Raw genomic sequence first — 23030 nt, forward strand, 5'->3', positions numbered from 1 at the left:
CCAGTTAGCTCATCATGATGAATTTATCAGGAATTAATCATGATAGTTTCCAGGGGGAACCGCGAGGAGGTCGACCTGGTTGGATATATTGCTAGCAATGGGATTCTTAGTCTACATTACTAACAATCCCTTTTCTCCCCCTGGTATGATTGTTGTTATCGCTTGAAAATTTAGTCAGTTTTTGACTAAGTCATCTTATAGCCATTTGGAAGATTAAGTGAATTGTAAACTTTTTAGCTTTGAATTTGTTTAGCATATAAGTTTCATTGTCTTGGCAATACAGGTCTGATGCCAATTTTCCACTCAAAGATATTAGACTTCCTTATTTTTATCTTCTATCTTCTTTTTATTATATTTTTTGTTATATTTCGCTATTATTCTCAAAATCGTGTGATGTAGATAGCAAATTTAAATAGTAGAATAAAACAATTATAATAATCGTTTTATTCTACTTTATTTTTGTTTTTATTGATGAGAGTTAAAACGTTCCGAACTTATGGGTCTTTAAAAAAATAAAAGTAAAGTAGTGTATACGTCAATACTGCTTTAAGATCACGAATTGTACCTAAGTAAGTACCTATTTATGTTAACCGTGACTTCAAATTGATTAAAAACTAGTTGATAGAAATTTCGAAAATGATAAATAGCCTGTTACTCGCTAATAATGACGTAGAAGTGTAAAAAAAAAAATAGAATAATTTGTAGTAGTTTTTGAGTTTATTCTTTCCAAACAAACACTCAAATCTTTACTCTTTATGACATTAGTATAGATCAAAGTTTATTCGTCATTTTTTTTATTAATTGCTCTATATATTTAAGATAAAACTCATCATGCATAGGTGAATTATACTGACCTTTGGGTCGGCATAACATCAAACTTATTATCTACATATAAATAATCCAAGAGTCGAAGACAGCTCGGACCGGTTGGGTTTTAAAATAAAATAAAAGTGCAACAAGTCTATTTCGTTGCTACGATTATCTTGAGGGCCGTTGCGGGAGTAGGGATGGAAGGGAAGATGAAGCTGTCATCTGGCGGTGCGGGCGGCGGCGGTAAGCACGAACTGAATTGAATGCACCACCACAATTTTACGTCCCACGACCGAACCGACCACGACACAACTCAATTTATCCCGCGAACGGCGCACGTCCGTACGTACGCCTGCCTGAGGCTGTCTCGATCTTTAAGAAAAGAACATTTAATATGAGAAAGTATATTTTTTAAGAATATTATTGTGACGCCCTATTAGTGACATTGTTACGTGTTATATTTTGTGGATGTTCGTAAAAGTTACAAAAATAGGAGTTCTAAACTTACCAGTGTGCACAAGCCATGTGACTACGCCGGGAGTGGTGAAGTAAGATTTGTACGTGTATATTTTTATCATTTTTTTTATGTATCTAATAATAAGTATGAATAATTAATTATCTCATGTTTAATTGCAACTGTATTAATTAGTAACGAATATTTACCTATTAAAATTTGTCACTGGAGGAAAACAAAATTAATTTTAAAATGCATCTATTGACTCATTTTACTAATTGAGGAATCAAGTTAATAAATAATACTTTAATCAGTCAATAATTGTCGAAATAGCTAGTGACGTATGTAACATAAGCATACCTATTTTAAATAATAATATTATTTACCTCTTGTAATTTGTATACTTAATAAATGAAGAGGAAAATAATAATTAAACTTTAGCGGTTAATCTTTACATTTAATGCCTTATTTGATCACCAACTCTTCATGAGAGCGATTCATGGAGCACTGTGAAGAAAAATTATAGGTGATTTTTCTCTTTTACTTAAAGCAACCCCAGCATTATATTTAATAGTGGCTAATTATTTTATTAACGACTAGACCCATTGTTATTATGTGTAAAATAGAATATAGACTAAAGAAATCCCTTTCATGAAAATTTGGCGAATGCACAGATAATAATGAATTTTCTTTTGTTTTCCGATTCAATTAATAAACATATGAATGACCACTAAACTTTTATGGGAAACAATCTACATTGTTTTTACTAAACACCTGTATCCAAAATACAAACATCTCCTTCTTTAATATTGGCTTACATTTTAGGTAGCGTTAGCGGTAGTGTTTCTAGGTAGATTTGATGAGTACCTATACTAATCATTAAAGGTCTGTGGGATCCCTATGTTAGTTTTTTGGTTACATGATTGGCAATAGTAGCGGGCGAAAGTAAATTAACACCGAACTAGCGAGATTTACTTCTGCATATCAACACTTGATTAAATATTATATTAATTTATTTAATATTGGAAATATTTTTTAAAATTTAGTTTAAGTTTTGTTAATAAAGACACAATTCAGGTGGTTAAAATTTGAATTGAAAACAGTTATGTCACATCACATATTACCCGCTGGGGTCGATTAAATGCACCCATTCTGACTCTTAATGGAATAAAACTTACATGGTTAAAGGCGCGCGGCTTAAAACTGACAAAGCCACCCGAATGTAAAACATATTCGTTCGTCATTCTATTTCTATGACGAACACCATTTCATTCGAATTAAAATATATAGGTATTTCTTAAGAGTATCTAGTTAGGCACGTTAGACATTTTTCTTACAAATGGCTTATAAAATCTTACCATTAGCTACTATTATCACATATGCGATTCTGAGGCATGAAAGATGTAATTAATAATTAATTCACAAATTTTACCTCCTAATCATAAATTATTGACTGAAAGTACGACTTCCACTATGCAGAGAAGTGCCAATAACTGACATGTTCTATGTTGATACTGATTTCTATGCTGCATTTGCATAGTCGTGATGAAGCATAGAAATGGTTCAATTGATGACGCTAGGTACATATTCCATGTCCTCGGCAGGCCGTCCTTAGCTGTTATTTAAACGTGCTTTGAAATAATGAGATGTGATATTAACTATTACGTTGACGTAAATATATGGCTTAGTAGTGAACACACATTTTTAACCGACTTCAAAATGAAGGAGATTCTTGTGTTGTTGTTGTTTCTTATTTTGATCTGAAAGAATATACTTACAGATTGGTCCCATAGAAATTTTATTAAAATCGGTTCATTAGTTTAGTTTTTAAATTGAAATTATTGGTTTTGCCAAAATAGTAATCGTTTTTTTTTTGGAACATAATTATGTCGAATAACTATGTGACCAATAAGATTTTTATTTGACAATAATGTAAATTCTATATTCAATCCATATAGAGTTGCTCATTCTATAATAAACATTTTACTGCTTTGAAGTTCAATTTATGATAAATTTTTAGATAGGCAAGAGTCTAACTACATAAAAACTTTCTCATAAAATCAATTAAAACCTAACAATTTATAGAAAGTATTTTATGTGATTTAGGTAATTGTGACGTTATTTAAATACTCTACGTAATAGATATTCCTACGTATCATTTTCTGTATCTGTATTAGTAGTAATTTTAAATGAAAATTGCAATTAACATGTGTATAAGTCTCTACACGTCCCTAGTGTGTCTGGATATATATAAACAAACGTAAAATCATATATATAAATCGGTATAAATTTACTAAAATAATTATTTTTTTAAAGAAAACTTGGTTTTAAATACTATTTTTTTCTTTAGTTCAATAATATTACAATGCCTGTAGAATTCAATAAACAAAATGTTTAATATTCGTAGCTCGAAATTATTCAGTTGATCAGTATGTTATTGATTTAATATCAATGATTCATTAAAGAGCAATTGAACATCAATTGATTATAAATAATGGTAAGGAGTCCCAGCCTAGACGACCGCACGGGCCATGCATAAAACAAACACTCTTTGGCGCCACCTGATTTATGGCACCATGGCACCACGTTGCCCATGATAATGTTGATACTCTTGTTTGTCTTTAAATTCACAATATTGTTATTACAGACCACAAGGATTTGTAGGTACCAAAAATAACTATTATAATATATAACAAATTATAAGTAATATTTTACATAATTGAAAAATATTAAAGGACCATTATACACTTAGCAGTACATATTTCTTAAATAGTTTGAAAAAGTGGCCTCCGTTAATGTTAGTCGTTAACAAAACAAGTCCGTGTTGTCAAGATCATCCGGGTTCCATTTTCTGTAAAGATCGTATGGTAGGTACGAGTATTCTCGGTTTTACAGAATGACTGTTCAGTGCAAAATTATGCTAATCTAAGTTTATTTATCAGACAATAGAACTACCTAGACACGCAATATCATTGAATATGGAGAAGGCTCAACATAAACTTTTTTTAAACAACTTTGCATAAAAAGCGACTTCTGTTGTTAATATACATAGACCGGTAAAAAATTTTTTTTGTAGATATTGTATATAAGAGTATATAGTAGTTCATTGTAAATATTTGAATTTAGAACGTGGAATCATAACGTGTGATGTCTAGAAGTAAATTTTGCAATGTAACATGTAGTTATCTGCAAAATATCGGTATTTGATCACTATAACCAACACTAGGGTTAAATCTATCGATTATAAAAGAACTTTGAAAATTGGTGGAAAATTTGTGACAAAATAGTGTAAACATAGTCTTAAAAATGCAACCGCATTTTGAATGTCTTTTTTGTTTTTGTAGGCGTTTAAAAACTTCTGTTTGGATTTAAGCGTTGGAAGAAATCGGATAACTTTGCTGCATCCGATGTCTCTAATCTATGTTTACTCTTGTAATTATGTGGATGACTAGTGTTCAAAGATATTAAATGACATGACGCACACTATCTTCAGGATTATGCTAGATATAGCACTTCTCATCTTACCAAGTTGTTTGTTTAAGTTTTTGATTTGACAGCGGTAAACTAGATAAGTGTTCTAATACAGAGAAGAATAAACATTTAATTTAATAATTGGGTTGGGTTTTATAAAAGTATTTTTTTTAATAGGTGAAAATAGAATGGTAACTTCGGTTGCGTTATCGGTATACGCTGTCGGGGCACCTGTGAGAGATGATAGGCGAGGATGAAGGCAGGTTACTTTGTCTACTGTGAAGAATTCGACAAGAATTAACCACGATGGTTTACAGGGAGAATTGCGTGGAGGTAGACCTATTAGAATTCATTAAGTGTTATGAAGATGCTAGCGGCCCGTCCTGGCTTCGCACGAGTGGACATTTTTACAACATTTTAAATAGTGGTTATTGTGACATAACGATAACAGTTGGACATATAGTATAGAGAAGTTTTTTGTAGTTATTGATATTTTTTTCAATATTGTACTTTTGTTCTATCACCAATAGTTTCCGCAGCGTACACGACGAAAGATATTTTATAGCATTTTTTACATTTTGAGTTGCGTTACTAAAGTTTTAGTAATGATTCCTAATATTTTTTAGCAATAAATGTAGCCTCAGGGTGAATGTAGCTTTCTAATGGTGGAATAATTTTTGAAATCGGCAAAGTAATTTTTGACTTTATTCATTACAAATATATACACACACAAATCTTTTATCTTTATAATATTAGTGTAGTGGTAGTGTAGATAGATAGTGGTGATAGTTTTTTTTTATTGAATTATAATTTTGTATAATACTAACGATCTGGTCCGGCTTCACATTGGTAGATAAAATTTTCGAAAATAATCTGTAACCTATGTTACTCAGGGATAATGTAGCATTCTAATCGTCAAATAATTTTTAAAATCGGTCTAGTAGTTTTTGAGTTTATTGGTTACAAACATAAAAAAAAAATACAAATCTTCTCTTTCTTTCTCTTTATAATATTAGTATTATATATACTATTATAATTTAATTTTGATATATAGTATTATATATCAAAATTAAATTATTATAAATGTTACATACAATAGTACAGTTTTCGAATAAAATTTAGTACATATATGCATTATCATTATTATGCATTGTATTAATTTGGCGCATAGAATACTATTTTTATTGTAAAACAAAAATCTCACATTAAATGTAGATAAAAAAATATATAATTCACGCTGAGGAATAGCTACATTCCATGTAGCTAATATTTACTAATTATTTATTAATATCTTTATTATACCTTTCATAATAGAAATATAGGTCGGAAATTCGTTTAAAAAAGAAACAGAATACACATGAAGTAACTAATTTATACAAAAAGTAGAAACAAAATATTGACGAATATGATTATAACATTACAAACTAAATAAGAAATTATTAGCAACCGTAACCAACATTAGAAACAAAATTCAATTAAATTTATCATAAATTATTAACTATTATACACATATATGTATGTAACTGAAACATAAGTTTACACTTTGGGTTTTGGATTCTTCGAAATTATAAAAGAATCTTGATAATTGACTGTTTCTGTCATGTGTTAGCATGGACATTCTAAAAAATAATGTCAAAAAATAATAAATTATGTTGCATCGGAGACCCTAGCAGCTGCTTGCCACATGTCTCAATTTGTCCCAAACTAACTTTTTGGGTGATTTATGATCATATTCGTATTCAAATGTTATTACAAAATAAGATAAAATACATGTAGAAAGAAGTCCTGCAATAATAGTATTAGTTAATTGATGAATAAGTTCATTAAGTTACAAATTTAGTAATTGCATCTGGATAGTAAGTACTTTATAAGCGGGTAGTAGATATTATATACCTGTTAAAAAATTAAGTCAATGTCTAACTCGGACTCTGTTCTTTATTGTATTTAGTATAAACCTTCAGAGGTTTACAATATTTATATTGCAATACTATATATTTAGTAATTAAATTCAAAAGTATTAAACATTAGTAATAGGCGTTTTTCATATGTTATTACCTTCCATTATTATGTATTTTGTAATTTAAAATTTTCTGCAGTTTCGAGCATACACACCATATATCTTATGGTTTTATCGTAGCTTTATAAAAACACCCTTATGGTTCTAACTAAACAATTTTTTCGTAAATGCAGGACAATTGTACCCCGGGAACAATAGTGATTTTAATCGTTTAAAATTCTAAGGGACTGTTAATGTCTTTCATTTGAACGCACCAACACACTTGTAAGTAGTTACCTGCAGCCTTTTTAACTGATTTTCTTATTATGTTTTTTATTTGTCAGCTACTGTTTGTAGTTTTCTTTTTGTCATTGTAACATTACTAAATTTTATTGTTACGATATAACACTATTTGCTATAATAGATGGATACTTTTTATACTTTGGGTAAGTTAGGAGTAATTTGTGTTACCAAATAATGATTGATTTAATGGTTATTAAAAGTATTATTTGAAGACTAAAATCCATTTAATTTAAAATCTTTAATTTAAAACTATAAAAATCTGTCCTTCTTAATATTAAAGATTATATAAATTGTAATCTAATATGGCTCATACTATGGAGTATCGTGAGAAATTAGATAAAAAATATAAGTAGAATGTAGAAACACCCGCATACACCTCATTGAGTGAGCATTGAAGATCACTTGAGAGGTATTGTTACAATATTCTGTGGATTTTATGATAAAAAATTAGTTAATTTAATTGTTATATTTACGAACAAAATGCGTCGTTCGTTGTCGTTTTGTCGTCGTTTTTAAATACTTAATAATATGTGGGTACCCAATAATTTACTTTCAGATATTATAGAGTACAGTAAGATTGTAAAAGTCTACTAGGCGGAATGATAATAGAAAAGAGAATAATATTTATATGTAATATGGAGAACATATTTTAAAATTGTTGGGGCTATATACGCTGTATTCTTTTGCTTTTAGCCTCAATGGCTTGACGAATTATTAATAACAGGGATGTCATTAGATTCACCTCAATTGTGGAAATGTTTACCTAATGCTAATAAACAAAATAATGATAGTATAAAATAAATATAGTAGCCATAAACTGTCAAAAATGTAGATTAACTTGTACCTTAGATGATATAAATCAAGTGCAGAAAACGGGTAGACTATAAGAAACTGAAATCCTGCTTATTAGGAATAAATTGCGATTAATTGAAGTTAATATAAAAACGAGATTTAGACATGTTGAAGCATATAATATTGCGTAAACATCCATATTTACATATAAATCATATTAATTAGTAAAGATAAGCATTATTTCGAATCATCATATACTGTTTATTGTATTTTTGTAAATATAAGTCTAAGAATTTTGTCCCGTTTGTATTTGTAATTTAACCTTATAAGTTTTACCATAAATTGTGTAACAAATGTACATTATGTTAACCCTATTCACGCACACATAAGTAAAAAATTGGAGTTGTTTTTGGTGAAGTATGGAGTTTTGTATTGTATGATAATACTCTATCTATATAATTTAGTCTCAAACTAAGGATAGTCAAATCTTGCATTAATAGTTGGGTTCCAATGATTCTATGTATTTGTCATAATCATTCGTATGTACTACTATAGTAAAGCCTGCATCATGAGAGGGTATTAACGATGTTCATAACAAACAAACATTTTCTTCAGGTCCTTATTATGTATATATATTTATTATTGAATCTTATGCAAATTTTTATGAAATAACGTCTTATTACAACGTCTTAATAACAAAATTCTTAACACAATGTCACAAATGTATCTACAACAAAAACAAATAAGAATAAGCAAACTATAGTCAGTATGCTGATTTCCTTTAACTGATAAGGTGCAAAGTATTTGCATCTGCAATAATTGGAAGAGGTGTTTTGTTACTATGACATGTATTTCTCTGAAAAGGCCTGCGTAAAATGCATTTAGATAACAAGCAGTTTAACTATGAGAAATACTACTTAAGTATGTTTTTTTTTATTCTCTTATATTTTATAGATCTCATAGATATTAATTGGGTATATAAAAGTACATAGTAAAATACACAGTAAATAACATATCTGATGTGTATATTTACAACAAATATTACATGATATTATATATTTTATTTAGTCATATTTTCATACATAGTACGATTTTGTTTAGACTAGATTGCATTGTGGAATTATATCCGGAATTGTTTATTGGATATTCAAAAATATTATGATATCTTTTGAGAGCAAATAATAAAATTTTAACAAAATTAGAAGAAAAGATATAGTAAGTAGTAACGGTTAACTGATAACTCCTTGGTGTCGTAGAGATCAGGTTGCTTTGCTTAAATGAGGTTTTGGTTTCGATTCTCTTTCGATCCGATTTGGAAAACATTTCATTTTACAATTCTAGTGTAGTTAATTTTAAATATCTGTAATTCACGGCTTTCTCTGAATATTATAGTCAAATATGTTGCAGCATAATCGTTTAGTAACGTTTGTAGCATGATTAAGTAACATTTTTTAATTTATTACAATATAGATAAAAAGTCCATATTTTGATTTGGTTTCAATTTGAAATGTTATAATTTATAATAAAATAGAATAGTTGCAAAGTTTTGATTGCGCCAACTTTTGAAAGGGCCCATTTTCAGGAGTTAATAAAACAAGACAAACAAGTTTTGCGATAACCTCGTTTTAAATGTTACAACGTGTGTAGGTACACGGACACTTCACACGTTCTCTAGTTAATTTTACAACGTGTTATACCTAAATATCGTTATCACTTAATATTAGAGATGTGACAATTATATATATTATACGGAAATATGTTTATTATATTTGAAAATATAAAAATTGTCTTCTTTTCTGTTTTTATCTTATTAATTCTATTCAATTAATATTATAAATTAGTTGCCACCTTATCGTCGTACGGGTATGCTATATTTTTCACTTTTCCGTATGGTTTTTTATATTCATTTTTTTTATGCACACTCGTACCATATCTTGACAATTACAAATACAATAAAAAAATAAAGAATTAGAATTATATTAAAATTAGGTAAGACTAGTTAAAAAATTTACAGTCTAGAATAGAAATTATTCCTTTTTTTAAAGTCAGTGCAAATGAGAACAGTTTATTTTGCACATATTAAGTTATTTTTTTTAAACTTAAGATATATTTTTGTAACAATATGAAAATTATATAAATAGTATCGTTTATAGTTGTATTTCACTTTATTCATTCGATATAAATTATATTTACGACTTGTTCCAGCTTTATGTGGGTGAACTTTATTACAAAACACTTAGTTTATATATATATATATATATATATATATATATATATATATATATATATATATATATATATATATATATATATATATATATATATATATATATATATATATATATATATATATATATATATATATCTTTTCTATTCTTCTCTATTCTCATTAGCTTATTTAAGATTATTTTCAAAAAGGTTTCTTTAAAAAAGCCACATATATACCTCTCTGACATGTCATTTGCTCTCATCTTAGGGTGGGCATCAGACGATTCTGAGATGGGCACGACCCACCCGGTCCCCCCTCTTAATACGCCTATGGATATTCCGTATCTATACCGACCTACATTGTAATATTTGCAATGTCATTTCAAAACGGTTACATGGTAGGGTTCTTTAATTACGAAGGTCGCATCGTAACGCAAAAGATAATAGTTATCAAATAACCAGATAACACTATCAGTTCTTTTTCTTGTGATTGTGCCGTTGTAATTAATCCAGTTACGTAGTTTCATTCCGTGGGTTCAAATAAATATTTACGTTTAACAAAATTTATCATATAATGTCTTAAAAAAATATAAAAACTGTATTATCTGCAGATTTTTTTTTTGTATACGTACCTATATATAGGTCTATCAGAGTAATGTTATATCTTACTTAAGAGTCCAGTACATATTGGACACAATGGCTGAAACTACATGTAAGTGTTTTTTATTATATATTTAAAAAAGATTTGTGGTTTCCTATATTGAATACTTGCCAAAATAAAATACATAACTAACAAAATCAGTTTATTATGTCACTTATTTATTACAATAGCTCGTAAGATTTATATAGTTTATTAAAAAAATTATATCGTTAAATTAAATAATGTGACAGTAATATCATTCATGTTTCTATGCGTATCTTATATAAAACTAGATGATACGTAGATTGTTAAAAAATATCCAAGAAACATGATGTATCATACAACTTTTGGTTAAAATCTTAATGTTACAAGTAATAACTGGAATAATACTAGATGACCCGGTGAACTTCGTATTACCTTCGCCATTTATTAAAAGTAATTCGAAGCGCTTTCTTATATAAAATTGTCCATTTTAATTTTTCAGGTGAACTTTAGTTCTTCTTTTTAATTTTTTTTTTAAACAATAAAACACGATCGGCTAAAACGTTTTTGTTTGAGTTTTAACGAACGAACAAACGACATTAACGAATAACAATTGATTTTTATATCTCTATACTTATAGAAGATAAAACTCAAAATACTTCTTAAGAGTCAGGCCATGTTCAGCAGTGGTCAGATAACGGTTGATATGATTTTGATGATGACACAGAAGATAGAAAACTAGCTACTCCAGCCAACGTTGTTTTGCTCTCTACTGCCACCTGGGTTTAGTAAAAACTATATTATCTCTTAAGTTGGAACAATAGAACAATAGACAATTAGAAAATTTCATTAAAATTGGTTGAGCGGTTTTGGAGATTACCGGGGATGTAAATCGTGACACGTGATTTTTGTATATTGGTATTCCTATTCACGCATGTCTTGATTTTGACTGGTTCAAATATGATATCGGTTGACTGAAAGAGTTTTCTTTGAGAGGTAAGTTCGCTGTTGCTTACTTTATTACTTATTTCTTATATTATTATTGTATGTTTTAGTGCAATAAAAACTATATATATAAAATTGCAGACGTGCTTTAGTTAGGTTTCAAATATATTTCACTTTGAAAGTGATTCAATCGTATTATTTATGCGAAGGAGTCATATCGTGTCTAAATGTAGCTGTACTTTATAAATAGCAGATTCATAAATCAATACGATTAAGTGCCTAGCTGTTCCTGGGTAAATCAAGTTTAATGACGATAAACTAAAGCAGATTTTGATTGCAAGATCATGATTTACAGCTATAATTTGATATTTTTAAATCAGCAACTATATTTCATCTTTTAATTTAATTATTTTATTAAACAATATTAATTAGATTTATATAATGTACGAATCAAGCTGTTATTTAATTCAGCAAGTTGATTTGTTATGGTTGGTATTTAGTTATATTATACAGGCTTTTAATGACAAGGATTTGTTGCTTTTTGTTTCTTTATAAAAAAAAAAAAATTATCCTCACCAATAAATCGTAGACAGGTATATTTTATAAATATAGGTACATACGTTCCTAAATCACATTAGTTGTATTCATTACTTTTACGTCATCAGTCTAATTGAGTATTTTTATGTCTTTACGAACTATTTGAATTTTAAAATCTAAGATCTTGAATACTAGAGATTCTAATGGGGTAGTATTTGTTCAATTGGTTGGCGCTTAACGACACGTAATAATGAGATGGGCGGGCGCAGGCCGCGCGGTCACTGTTTGCGTTTGCGATTAGAGCGATGTGCTTGCACTCACATAATAATTACTGTTTGTAAAACACACATTTGTAGCAAATCGTAAGTAGTATTTTTAAAAGCGAACTGTCCGGTTTATTGCTTGGATACCTGCATACGGGAATGCTATTCTGTATTATATGAAATCTATTTAAAAATTCATTAATATTGTATTAATATTATTTACCTTAAAATGTTACAGTATCGTAGAGCTTAAATCGTATTATAATGTGAAAATTATTATAATGAAGAGATAGATAACAAATTTATTAGCATCTTAAGCATATAAATCAAACTACAGTTATATATATATATATATATACAGACTCGTACAGACTTTTGAAATTGAATAATCTATTATTATATAAATATAATTAATATGTTCTGATAATTATGTAAAAACCTAAAAAAATCTTTAAGGTCACTACCGACCTTGGAAGTTGGTCACATTGCCACACTGCATAGTTATGGAGATGCACGGACCAAAACAAAGGCTAGCTCTTTAATCGCTAGAGGTTTTTATCAGCTGGTGTGATACCTCTTTGAAAATACCTATCCGTATCAAAATGTGTATTTTAACATATGAGTGTTTAATAATAATATCAGTAGTTTGCTTGTAAGCTATAATATCTCCAAATTTTGGAGTTATTTAAAAATGTTACTAATTTATAAACATTTCCCTCTGTTAGATAAAATATGCTTACAGACTTAAGAAATATCACCCCTATGAAGTGCAGTTCAATGTTGACTTATGGAGCAATTACTGTGGCTTTTCACACGTACCCACTAAACGCTTCGCTCGTTCGGATCTTGGGTCGTAACTTGTAGAAATGTCGTAGTAATGCATTTCTTGGATCTGAATTTATGTTTATATTGTGTCCACTCCAAGTTTGGTGTCGCATTAGATACCTCATATTCGTGGGTCACGATCTGTGACAAATTCTTTGAAATATTGGTATTCCGACGCTATCTGAGAAGAGGAGGCTATTAGCAGCATGTTCGAGTCCTTTTTAAAGGACTTTCAAAAGAAGGAAATTCTTAATATCTCTTTTTTTGTAGCCTTGGTACGCTATTATGTGCTATTTATATAATTTTTATATAATTTTTTTTTGCAATCGATTTCTTTTTATTTAATTTTTCTTTGCGAAGCAAAAAATGCTTTTTGCGAATTACTTTGGTACGTTGTTACCTAACTTCCAATAATAAAATACATATATGTTAGGAAAGCAGCTCACATAAAGGTAGGTATATAATATAAGAAATAACAAAACATAAATGAAAGGTTTGCCTTATGACAGTAGTCGAAATAATTTATGTTTATTATTTATATTTAATTTAAATATAAAAAAAAAATGTAGACAAGTCGGAAATGAGAATATTGAGTTATTATATTTGTAATCGGAATCGGTAGACATTAAGTAGGTACTCAGCATAACTGTATTGCAACGTCGGCTGGCAGCATATTTGGCAGATTGCCGGTGGTCGTTATAAATTGTTTTGGTGTATTTTTGTCAGGTCATTTACATCAGTGTATTGTAGATACTCTTGAATAATGACAGTTTTACTTATTTAGCGATGTGCTATAAATACTATTACGACGACAGTCTCAGATGAGACAGAGCGAGAACACGATGAAACGCAAACTGCAACGGAATTAGTTTCCATCAAACAGTTTGCAAATATATTTTGAAATGAATTCTGAATTCTCTCACAACAACTTTAGTGAGCATTGAGAGCAGCAATAATAGACAAGTAGTAAGTAAATCAAACAGTAGATATGTTTCTGTGCACATGGGAAAGAACTAGACACTGAAAGTTTAGTCTCTTTCTGTTATACACATATGGTGTAAAAACATGTTCAAAATTAATTTGATAATTTTCATTTGTCATTTATCCAGAGAAGCTTAGATGTTTAACATGTTGAGCCATTGAGTATATTATTATATATTTGAATATTAGTAAAAGAAGGAAATATAGGAAAAGAAAAACGGTCTAAGGTATATTATAGGTGTACAATTGTTCAAAGATGACTCTGACCATCGTCAGACCAGTCTGTACGTTTGACCAAAGTTTTAGTTTAGTTGCAGCATGTAAAGGCATGCAAAGTAAATATAATACTATGATTAAGTTTCATTGCTTTTCAGTCGGTTGTGCCTTTAGTAACGTGGCTTAGGGTCTATTACTGTGATCTTTCGGATGTTTAGTTTTGTTAAAGGTTTTACATTGGTAGAGCATTAATCGAAAATATTGATGTTTATAGTCTTATGAGTGGAATTCGTGATAATAAAATCATTAGTCCGCGACGCCGTACAAGTATGTACTTGCTAAGATTTTAAATCTTTGTGTACTTACTTGTTCGTAAATAATTACTAGTAACAGGCAACAAGCTAATTTAATTAACAAACCAAACAGCGGAGTCACGTATTAGAGACGCTTATCTACCCGGCTACCGAAACATCTTACTGTTATGCAAATGGTTTTAGAAATGAAGTAACAATTGTTATTATAATACCAGTCTTGGAGAGCAAGCGTGAGTGTTGGATATCTTAAGTTGTCACTTTGTTTTCTTTTTGCACCAGGCTCTCTTCGCCGGACATCGACCCGATCTTGTCTCTATTAGAGAGGGTTGCCATAATAAAAAAAATAAAAAGAACACACTTATAGATATTAAAATAAACACAAAGGTAATAAATAAATAGTAAAAAAGTAGACTAATATAAATTCAATCAAATCTTTTTATGACAGTCTATTTCAACTTACGTCTACATATCTTCGATATTGGTTTAAAAAAAAACATGTCTATTTAATTAGTAGTAGGTATTACCGCGGTGTGGTATTAGAGTGTATTTGCTTAAAATACGAACGCATTTTGGAAGTATTTATTAGTTATATGTATGACTATGACACTATGCATTTGTGATGCCATATTTTTATTTTTGCATTTGGAAGTACGAGAAATGTACTGATACATAAAGTCAGTTAAAAGTTTAACAACAAAGCCGATGTCAGATGATTAAATTTTAATATTTTTTTTTTGGAGGTTTTTTTTATAAAGTAAAATGTGTTGCGTAAATGTTTTTATTTTAATCAGTTTTTAAAAATTTATGACGATGTAATGTAGTAATATGTATAAATTTATAAAATATAATATATAAATTTATATATATTACTCATTTGTGAATCTTAATAATGGAAATATTTATTTTTAAAAAAAAATAAAATAAAATCTTTACAAAAAAGTGATAACCCTAATGCGGTGTTACGGTAAACGTGTAAGTAAGTAGCGACTGAAGAACGTACGTGAAGTGATTTTGTTTGTTATTCGAGCGCATTCGACTCAGGGCCGTGTTCTCGGAAATAAACTTTGATACGACTCTAGATGCTGTGCTGGCCCTTTAGGTATCAACTGAATAATTCTTTATTATTGTCTTAATTATTATCGAGAATCTTCAGTAACGGATGTCTAGTAATATGTTTTTTTTTTTTATTTTATGCTAAAGCAAACCCTTCTGTTTATTTGATTTTAACGAGTCATAAGCAAGTTTAGAAGAGCCTGCTTAGATTCTGGTTAAATTTAACTTCGAACGGAATCACGACTTCAAACAGATTTTGTCCTTTAAATAAGAAGTCAAATATCAGTTTATTTTTCGCTTTTTGATTTTTGTTTTTGAAGTCAGTTTAATTTTTTTTAAATATGTTTGTTGAAGTTATCACAGAAATACTCCCTAAATGAAAATAAGTGATAAATAAAAATATTTAATTAATTTGTCGACTGTCGATTTATTATTATTGGACATCAGCAGATTGTTGTATAGTCAGAACAATTATTCGTTTGATTACATTTTTATTAAGTTTTATGAAAACAAGTTATTGTGCTTGGTCAAATTCATTCTTAAGACACTTCCAATCTCTAAGAAATGTTTAATTAAAAGAGGTTCTCATTTTATCTATATTTTTATATACTCGTATATGTTACACGATATCTTCACCAATCCTGAATTGATTTTGATAATTTTGAAATAATAACTATTGTGAGTCCTTCATCTGTTCATTGCTGAACATAGGCCTCCCCCATAGATTGCTATAAGAAACGGTCCTGAGCCACCTGCATGTACTAACATTGTAAGTCGTACTGTAATGTAATTTTTTTATATCGATTTTATTCAAGTTTTAAATTCGAGGATGCCTGACTAGTTTTAAACTCAATAGGAGCCTTTATTAAATACTTTATATTGATGATTCGTTTTTGCAAATGTTAGTGTTTACGTCTATGTTACAGCCGCTGTTTTGTTGCAGTTTGCTGCGAAGTCAAATCTACTTGTATTTGAATATATAAATGATTCCGTATACTAAATCTAAATATTTTAAATTTCACATGATTTAATTTATTTTAAACTCATTTGTCGGTATAAGTGATTGAACGTATAACAAAATGTACGTTTGTGTTAATTAAGCTTTCTTTTATTGCAGGTAATGTGGCTAATAGCCGCTGTTCTGGCAGCGGCGACGGTGGCTGCTGCCATACCCTGCGAGGATGTGCAGATGCAGTGCGCCTACCGCTCCGGCTGTGGTAAAGCTCTCAACAACTACATGATATTCTGCAGCGAAGTCCTTACTACGGGAACATCGACGTGCCCAGAGTACTGCGAGTATGCACTCATAGCACTTACTTCCACGCCGGAAGGAAAAGATTTATTGAATGTAAGTATAATGTGAGAATTAAACGAATTCATCGGCTTTACATGCTGCAAACAGACACAAACAGAGACTTTGTTAAAAATTATATCTATTTCTTAGTACATAAACAAACAATTGACATTCGTAGTGGCGGGTACGATACTTTGCGTAAATAAGATTCCAAGTTCATTTTCTTTCCTTTCTGAATTGGCTCGGATCTAGATGTTCTGGATTGTACCACCAGATGTTAGTCGCCTGGTGCCTCATAAGATAAAGTGACTTAGGCTAGGACACTTTGTGTTATGAAATAAAAGTTTGTGATTCTTGTTATCAATAGTATAGGTACCTACAATAATTTTTAGAAGTCAAATAATAGAATCGAGGTCGAACACAATAATATAGTGTCGTAAAGTGCAATTGAAGAACGATAATGTTTTATCGCTAGTAATAATCATGCCGGCACTCAATGAAGCTAAGTGGCTATTAAATAAATACAAATGAGAGACGAATCTCGTTTGTATGTTTAAATTGTTTCGCCAGCCAAAGTTCAGGCTCGTCGTGTTCCCAGCATCAATACTCGTCAGCCAATTGATAAGGCGACCAATAAATTCTGAGCCTTTGTTTATGTTTTTTGGTTGGTTTTGGAGGTCTTTGTTAAGCGGTTACATCGAGTATGGTGCGTAAGCAGACGGCCGCAATAAAATCTAATTTAGACGTGTTCGGGCAGATTTGTCGGATGGAGGCGATGCGGCGTCAACGATGCAGCGTCTCGCCGAATGAGGGCCGCGGTTGACGACCTCACCTCGTCGCCAGCGTAGTGCTACTAGATTTGATTAGGGAAAAATTACTTTAGTCCAATATTGTCCTTTACGGTTCATATAAATATTTACATATTAATTTTTGTTTGTAATGATTAGTATGTATTTACACGATTTAATTTTAATTATAGTATAATTAAAGTAAAGTGTTCATAATTACGACAACAATCACTAATACGGTAGTTAAAGGCTCGTGTTTTACTTTTTGTTGGACTGATGCTGTTTTGATGAATGTAACGCTTGATATGCTTAGATTTTACGAAGCAGAGTCAATACACAATAACTATACTATTATGCCAAACGAGAAACTAAGTTTTGTTTGTTTGTTAATATTAGATTCCTAGTGTCTGTACCTGAAGTTCTACTTAGTTTGAGACTAGATAGTGGTTTGCAATATGGTTTAAACTTAGATAAACTAACAATACATTATCAAGGGCTATTTACTTTAAACAATATATTTAATGTAATAATAAATAAACAATTGATTATTTTTGCACAAAAATTGTTACATAGTCTTATATTTGTTATTTATTTATTTTGTTTATTTTCTCCACAAGTTTTACAGAAAAATAATATATACACGTGAACTTCCTCCCGGATACAACATATTATTTCTTAAAAACATTTCGTAGAAAATTGATAAACGTATGTCGACAATAATGCAGATGATAATTTTAATGAAGTAATCATATATATACATAACATATATATTATAAACTAATACATATATAACAAATATACTGTATTTATTTTCAGTGTTTTCAACAGTACTTTCTAGAAAATGATTATGCGATATACTCGTATTTATGGAACTAGCACTATACACCCACAATAATACTGACAATTGAATAATGTAGATTTTTGATTATTTATATATGCTGGTATAATTATTAGTACATTGGATAATGTGTAGATGTATCGAGAGGCGAAGGAGCGGCCGCATACAGCCTTGAGATTTGACGTCTTGATCGAGACCTACCGCAGCGTCGACTTGCGCAGGTGTTATCCATTCTCACAAAAAATGTCGAGCGTAAGTCGGCGGCTGTTCATTATCCGGGCAAACGAACCTAGAACGACTGCTAAATTGACCTCTGAATCGATATATCGAATAAGAAATTACTTACTTCCAATCGACAACCTACTTACTGGCTTAGACCATTCACACACTAAATATCTACTGCAATAACATAAACTTTATTATAGATAATCTACTATAGCTTATGCAAATTCCTAATAATTTTCATATTCTTATAAAAGCATTTCAAAACTTGCCCAGCCGCATTGCGTTACAAGAATTCAGATTAAACGATTGTTGTGTAATCATGTAACAGTAAGTTGATAGTTATAATAAATATTTTACAAAAGTGTCTATTTTGATAGTGGCCAGAATATAGCTGGCTATCGTAAAAATTTTATGGTCGTGAAAAGTTATTATACGCATTATGAACGGCGAGGTTTTATGGTTTTCCTAAAAAGTTTACTGTATTGGGCACGGTAACGCCCGAATTAGAATGATGGAGACTGATTCAAAAATATTTCTCTATTTGTTACAGTGTCAGTGCAAAGACGAATACTGCGAGGGAATGAAGAGTCGAATAGAGATCTGTAGGCCTCAAGTCGTAAATGGAGCTGCAAACGCTACCGCTTCTTGTTGGCTCTCACAGTTGATTTGTCTTGCAGACTCTGAGTGTGCTGCTGCCCTCGAATATTATAAACTACTATGCTGGTCTATGTACGAAGGGCGGAAATGTTCGAGAAAGTGCCGGAACTCCATAGGGATTTTAAGGAAACAGAAGAAAGCAGCGGCTTTGTCGACCTGTCAGTGTAACGGCGACGAAAATTATGATTGCAAAAAGATGCAAAATAATTTTGCACGGCTATGTTTCCACAACAAACATGGCAATTATAAAGACAAGAAAAAGAAAACATTCCAGCCGTTACCAGAGACACCCACATCTAAGAAACCTAGTGTTGTTACAGACGCGGCTTCTGTTGCCATCTTATCGCAATTGATGGTTATCATTTGTGCATACGTTACAACTATGACGTGATATTTAATGCTAATTAGCGAGGCCTACCTCATGCTATAGAACACTTAAGATATCTTATTAAATATCTTTCTTTCGAGTTCTAGTAATCAATGTAATTAGTCTTACTACAATTGTATAAAATTATGTATCTTAAAGAGTAGTACAATGAGTAGTGAACTCGGACTTCTAGGATATTTTACAAGACCAACACAGAATCTAAGGTACCTTTTCGTATTAGTATTTTTAAGTTGACATATTATAATTTAGATACTAATAATGATAATATAATAAATGTGTAAATAATTTAGATATGTAAATGTGAGGGAATGCAAGGATAAACGAGAATTTTGGCCTACAAATTTAAAACAGTATTGTCTTTCAACCGGTGCAACGTTAAATCTATCGAGATACAGAGCTAGCCGCCCACGGGTACGGGTGACGCTATAAATACGAAGCGCGGAGCGGCGCCGGTGGTCCGGTGACAAATGCTCAGATGCTGCCCTATTCCTGAAGCAGTGTCTGTCGATTGATCTAGCTGTCTGGTCATGCTCAAATACTATGCTGACAGATTAGCCAAAAGTAAACCATATAAAATAGAAGACTATTGCAAAATTTACTTGCAAATATTTGGATATATTTTAAGACATTTTAGAGGCCTTTTTAAGATTAAGAGGAGGAACAAACCTTGGTGTATTTTTTGTACGATAAAATAGAACATAGATATTATTACGTCGTGATCAAGACTCTTCTACAGGGTCGAAGTATCAATATGCTTAAATAAATAAATAAATAATTATGCGGTGAATAAATGTTTGTTAATAGTAATGATAACTGCAAAAATTTAAACAGTTTTAGAACAAAATAGAATTTTATTGCATAACGTATAATTCATGTAACTCTGCGATTTACATAATGGGCAATCATCTCAAATCCCGAGTTAAAAAGTCCTTCATCTGTGCGTCTTAATTGTTCCTGACTATTTTGCTGTTGAAGAATTTTTAAAACTGAAATAAGTCGGCGATAGATTAGGGAAGTGGATGTTCGAATGACATACTCGTGTCTAATTCCGGTGGGCGCGACACTAATCGCCCCCAATGATGTAGGGCGCCATACAAACATGCCGCGGGATGCCACTGTCACGTTAACATTATTGACATTTTGTTTCCTTTGCATCCGTTCTTTAGCATTGTTTTAATTTTTTCTACTCATTAATAAATAGCTTCTCATAATGACGATACGCGATGACTTAGAATTCATTAGAATTATGTTTGAGTACGGAAACGATTTTTCCATGGAATAGATTGACAGCGCTTCGTAGGAACACGACACAGTTACTTGGCAAGAAAGAACTCTAAAACCGGTTGTAGGTAAAGCTTTAGCAACGATACTGATATTGAACACGTTAATTTGTTTTAAAGTAACACGGAAATACTAGAATATAATAAAATACATGTAATACTAGATCTATGCTGCTGTTTTAATATTTTTATGAGCACATAAATTATCAGTAGTTATTATGATGAATTACCGAATATTGAAATAGATATTTATAAATAAAATGTTCTATATGAAAAAAGATATAATTTAATGACTATTTTCTAAGCAATATTGCTAAAAAGAAAATTAAAATATATTTTGACGATTTTTGTTTCAATTTGTGTCATTAATTATAAACATTGTGTATTCATGAGATCTATTGCTTACCTATTAATGTATTGCCAATGAATATACTTATATATATCGACGCACACATGAAGTCATATAAAGGTGAAGTAATAAAATACGCGCGGATTGTGAATAAGGAATAACATCCTAGTTTATTGGTATGGAGTGATTTATTTTCAATCCTATTATACTTCTGTTTACATTAACCACATCAGAGATCGTAAATTTATTTAAGGTAGTATTTTACATTGTATTTTATATATATATATAGTGTCCGACAACAGCAGCCTTGTTTTTATGGGGTTCCAAAATAAGAAACGCATTTTAAGCATACACTAAAAACAGTTTTAGGATACCTTTATTTAAATTTCCTCTTTGTTTAAAATTGAAGGGGATTTTTAAAATAAAGTGTGATAAAAATAACTTGTAACAAAGTCGTGTCCAATACAGTATTGATAGTTCTCAAATAATATTTTTTTGGTAAATATTAAAATTAAAAACGCGAGATTGATAATTTGTCTTTATTTTTTTTTCATGCATGAATCTAATTCTAAACCAAAACTGATAATTATTTTTGAAAACCATAGGTTACTCATACGTATGTTGATATCATATTAATTTTGTGACGTTTGAAGCTGCCGTTTTTCTTTAATAGCAAAATTTTAAGAAACGCAATATATAGAACAATCCTGATTGCATAAAGAATAATAAAAATCACGTACAAAAGATTACGAATGATTTGAGAACGTTTTTGAAATTGTTTGAAAATTACCAAGTAATCATATACTATAAACAAATAAGTTATAAAATATATATAGTTATATAATATTTTGCTAAAAATCAGGTCAGTCATCTTTTTGGGTGTCGCGTGTTTGAGGACATGACAGACAGGGTGCTTACTTTATTTTAAAAACGTCTTCGTATGTTTAGTTATAAGTACAAATAAATATAAATGCGGCATTTTAAATAATTTAAGATTCCAGTTTTAAATATCTATTGTAAATGTAACTCTTAATTTTAGGGGATGTCACCCACACACGTGTAGTAGTAGTATTGTAAATGAATATAGCATAGTTTAAATTTAAATAAATTATTAATTTTATTTACGAATGAGTACACAAAAATAAATAAAACATATTAACCACAGTTTACCAAAGTGAGATTAATAATATTAATAGTAAAATAAAATGTGAATACTGTTCATTAAGGTGTTACGTAGAAATAAGTATTTTCTTTATAAGAAATGTTCGTGCAAAGTATTTTTAGAATTAATTATAATAATTTATTAAATCAGCTAGTTTTAACATTGTAAACATTGTTGCGTTTGTTTCGTTTTGTGAAATTAGGATTTTAGATGTAATATTTATTTTACAAAATTGCAATAAATTTTTGTATTCTATTTC

The 23030-nt window shown here is 30.0% G+C and overlaps 1 protein-coding gene across 3 annotated transcripts; it reads left to right on the forward strand.

Moving 5' to 3' along the window:
• Positions 1-1069: 1069 nt before the first annotated feature.
• Positions 1070-23026, forward strand: LOC113521736 (growth arrest-specific protein 1-like). 3 transcript variants are annotated; one of them, XM_031909812.2, is made up of 3 exons: positions 1070-1358; positions 16908-17138; positions 19486-23026. In XM_031909812.2, exons 2-3 carry the CDS (start codon positions 16911-16913, stop codon positions 19981-19983), a joined length of 726 nt encoding a protein of 241 aa, XP_031765672.1. In that variant the 5' UTR covers positions 1070-1358; positions 16908-16910; the 3' UTR covers positions 19984-23026. The 3 variants fall into 3 exon arrangements, with proteins under 3 accessions (XP_031765672.1, XP_026763182.1, XP_026763183.1); XM_026907381.3 differs by having other exon boundaries at positions 1072-1367; XM_026907382.3 differs by lacking the exon at positions 1070-1358 and adding an exon at positions 10551-10746.
• Positions 23027-23030: the final 4 nt, after the last annotated feature.

Source organism: Galleria mellonella, unplaced genomic scaffold (genome assembly GCF_026898425.1).
Source record: "Galleria mellonella isolate WM207_F2 unplaced genomic scaffold, CSIRO_AGI_GalMel_v1 utg63, whole genome shotgun sequence".
Classification (NCBI taxonomy): Eukaryota; Metazoa; Arthropoda; class Insecta; order Lepidoptera; family Pyralidae; genus Galleria; species Galleria mellonella.

What these genes read in the sequence shown, in the direction of transcription:
- LOC113521736 (XM_031909812.2), top strand. Translation starts at nt 16,911, where the DNA reads ATGTGGCTAATAGCCGCTGTTCTGGCAGCGGCGACGGTGGCTGCTGCC. An exon ending in AAGGAAAAGATTTATTGAAT is followed by an intron (nt 17,139 to 19,485) that starts GTAAGTATAATG and finishes TATTTGTTACAG; the next exon opens with TGTCAGTGCAAAGACGAATA.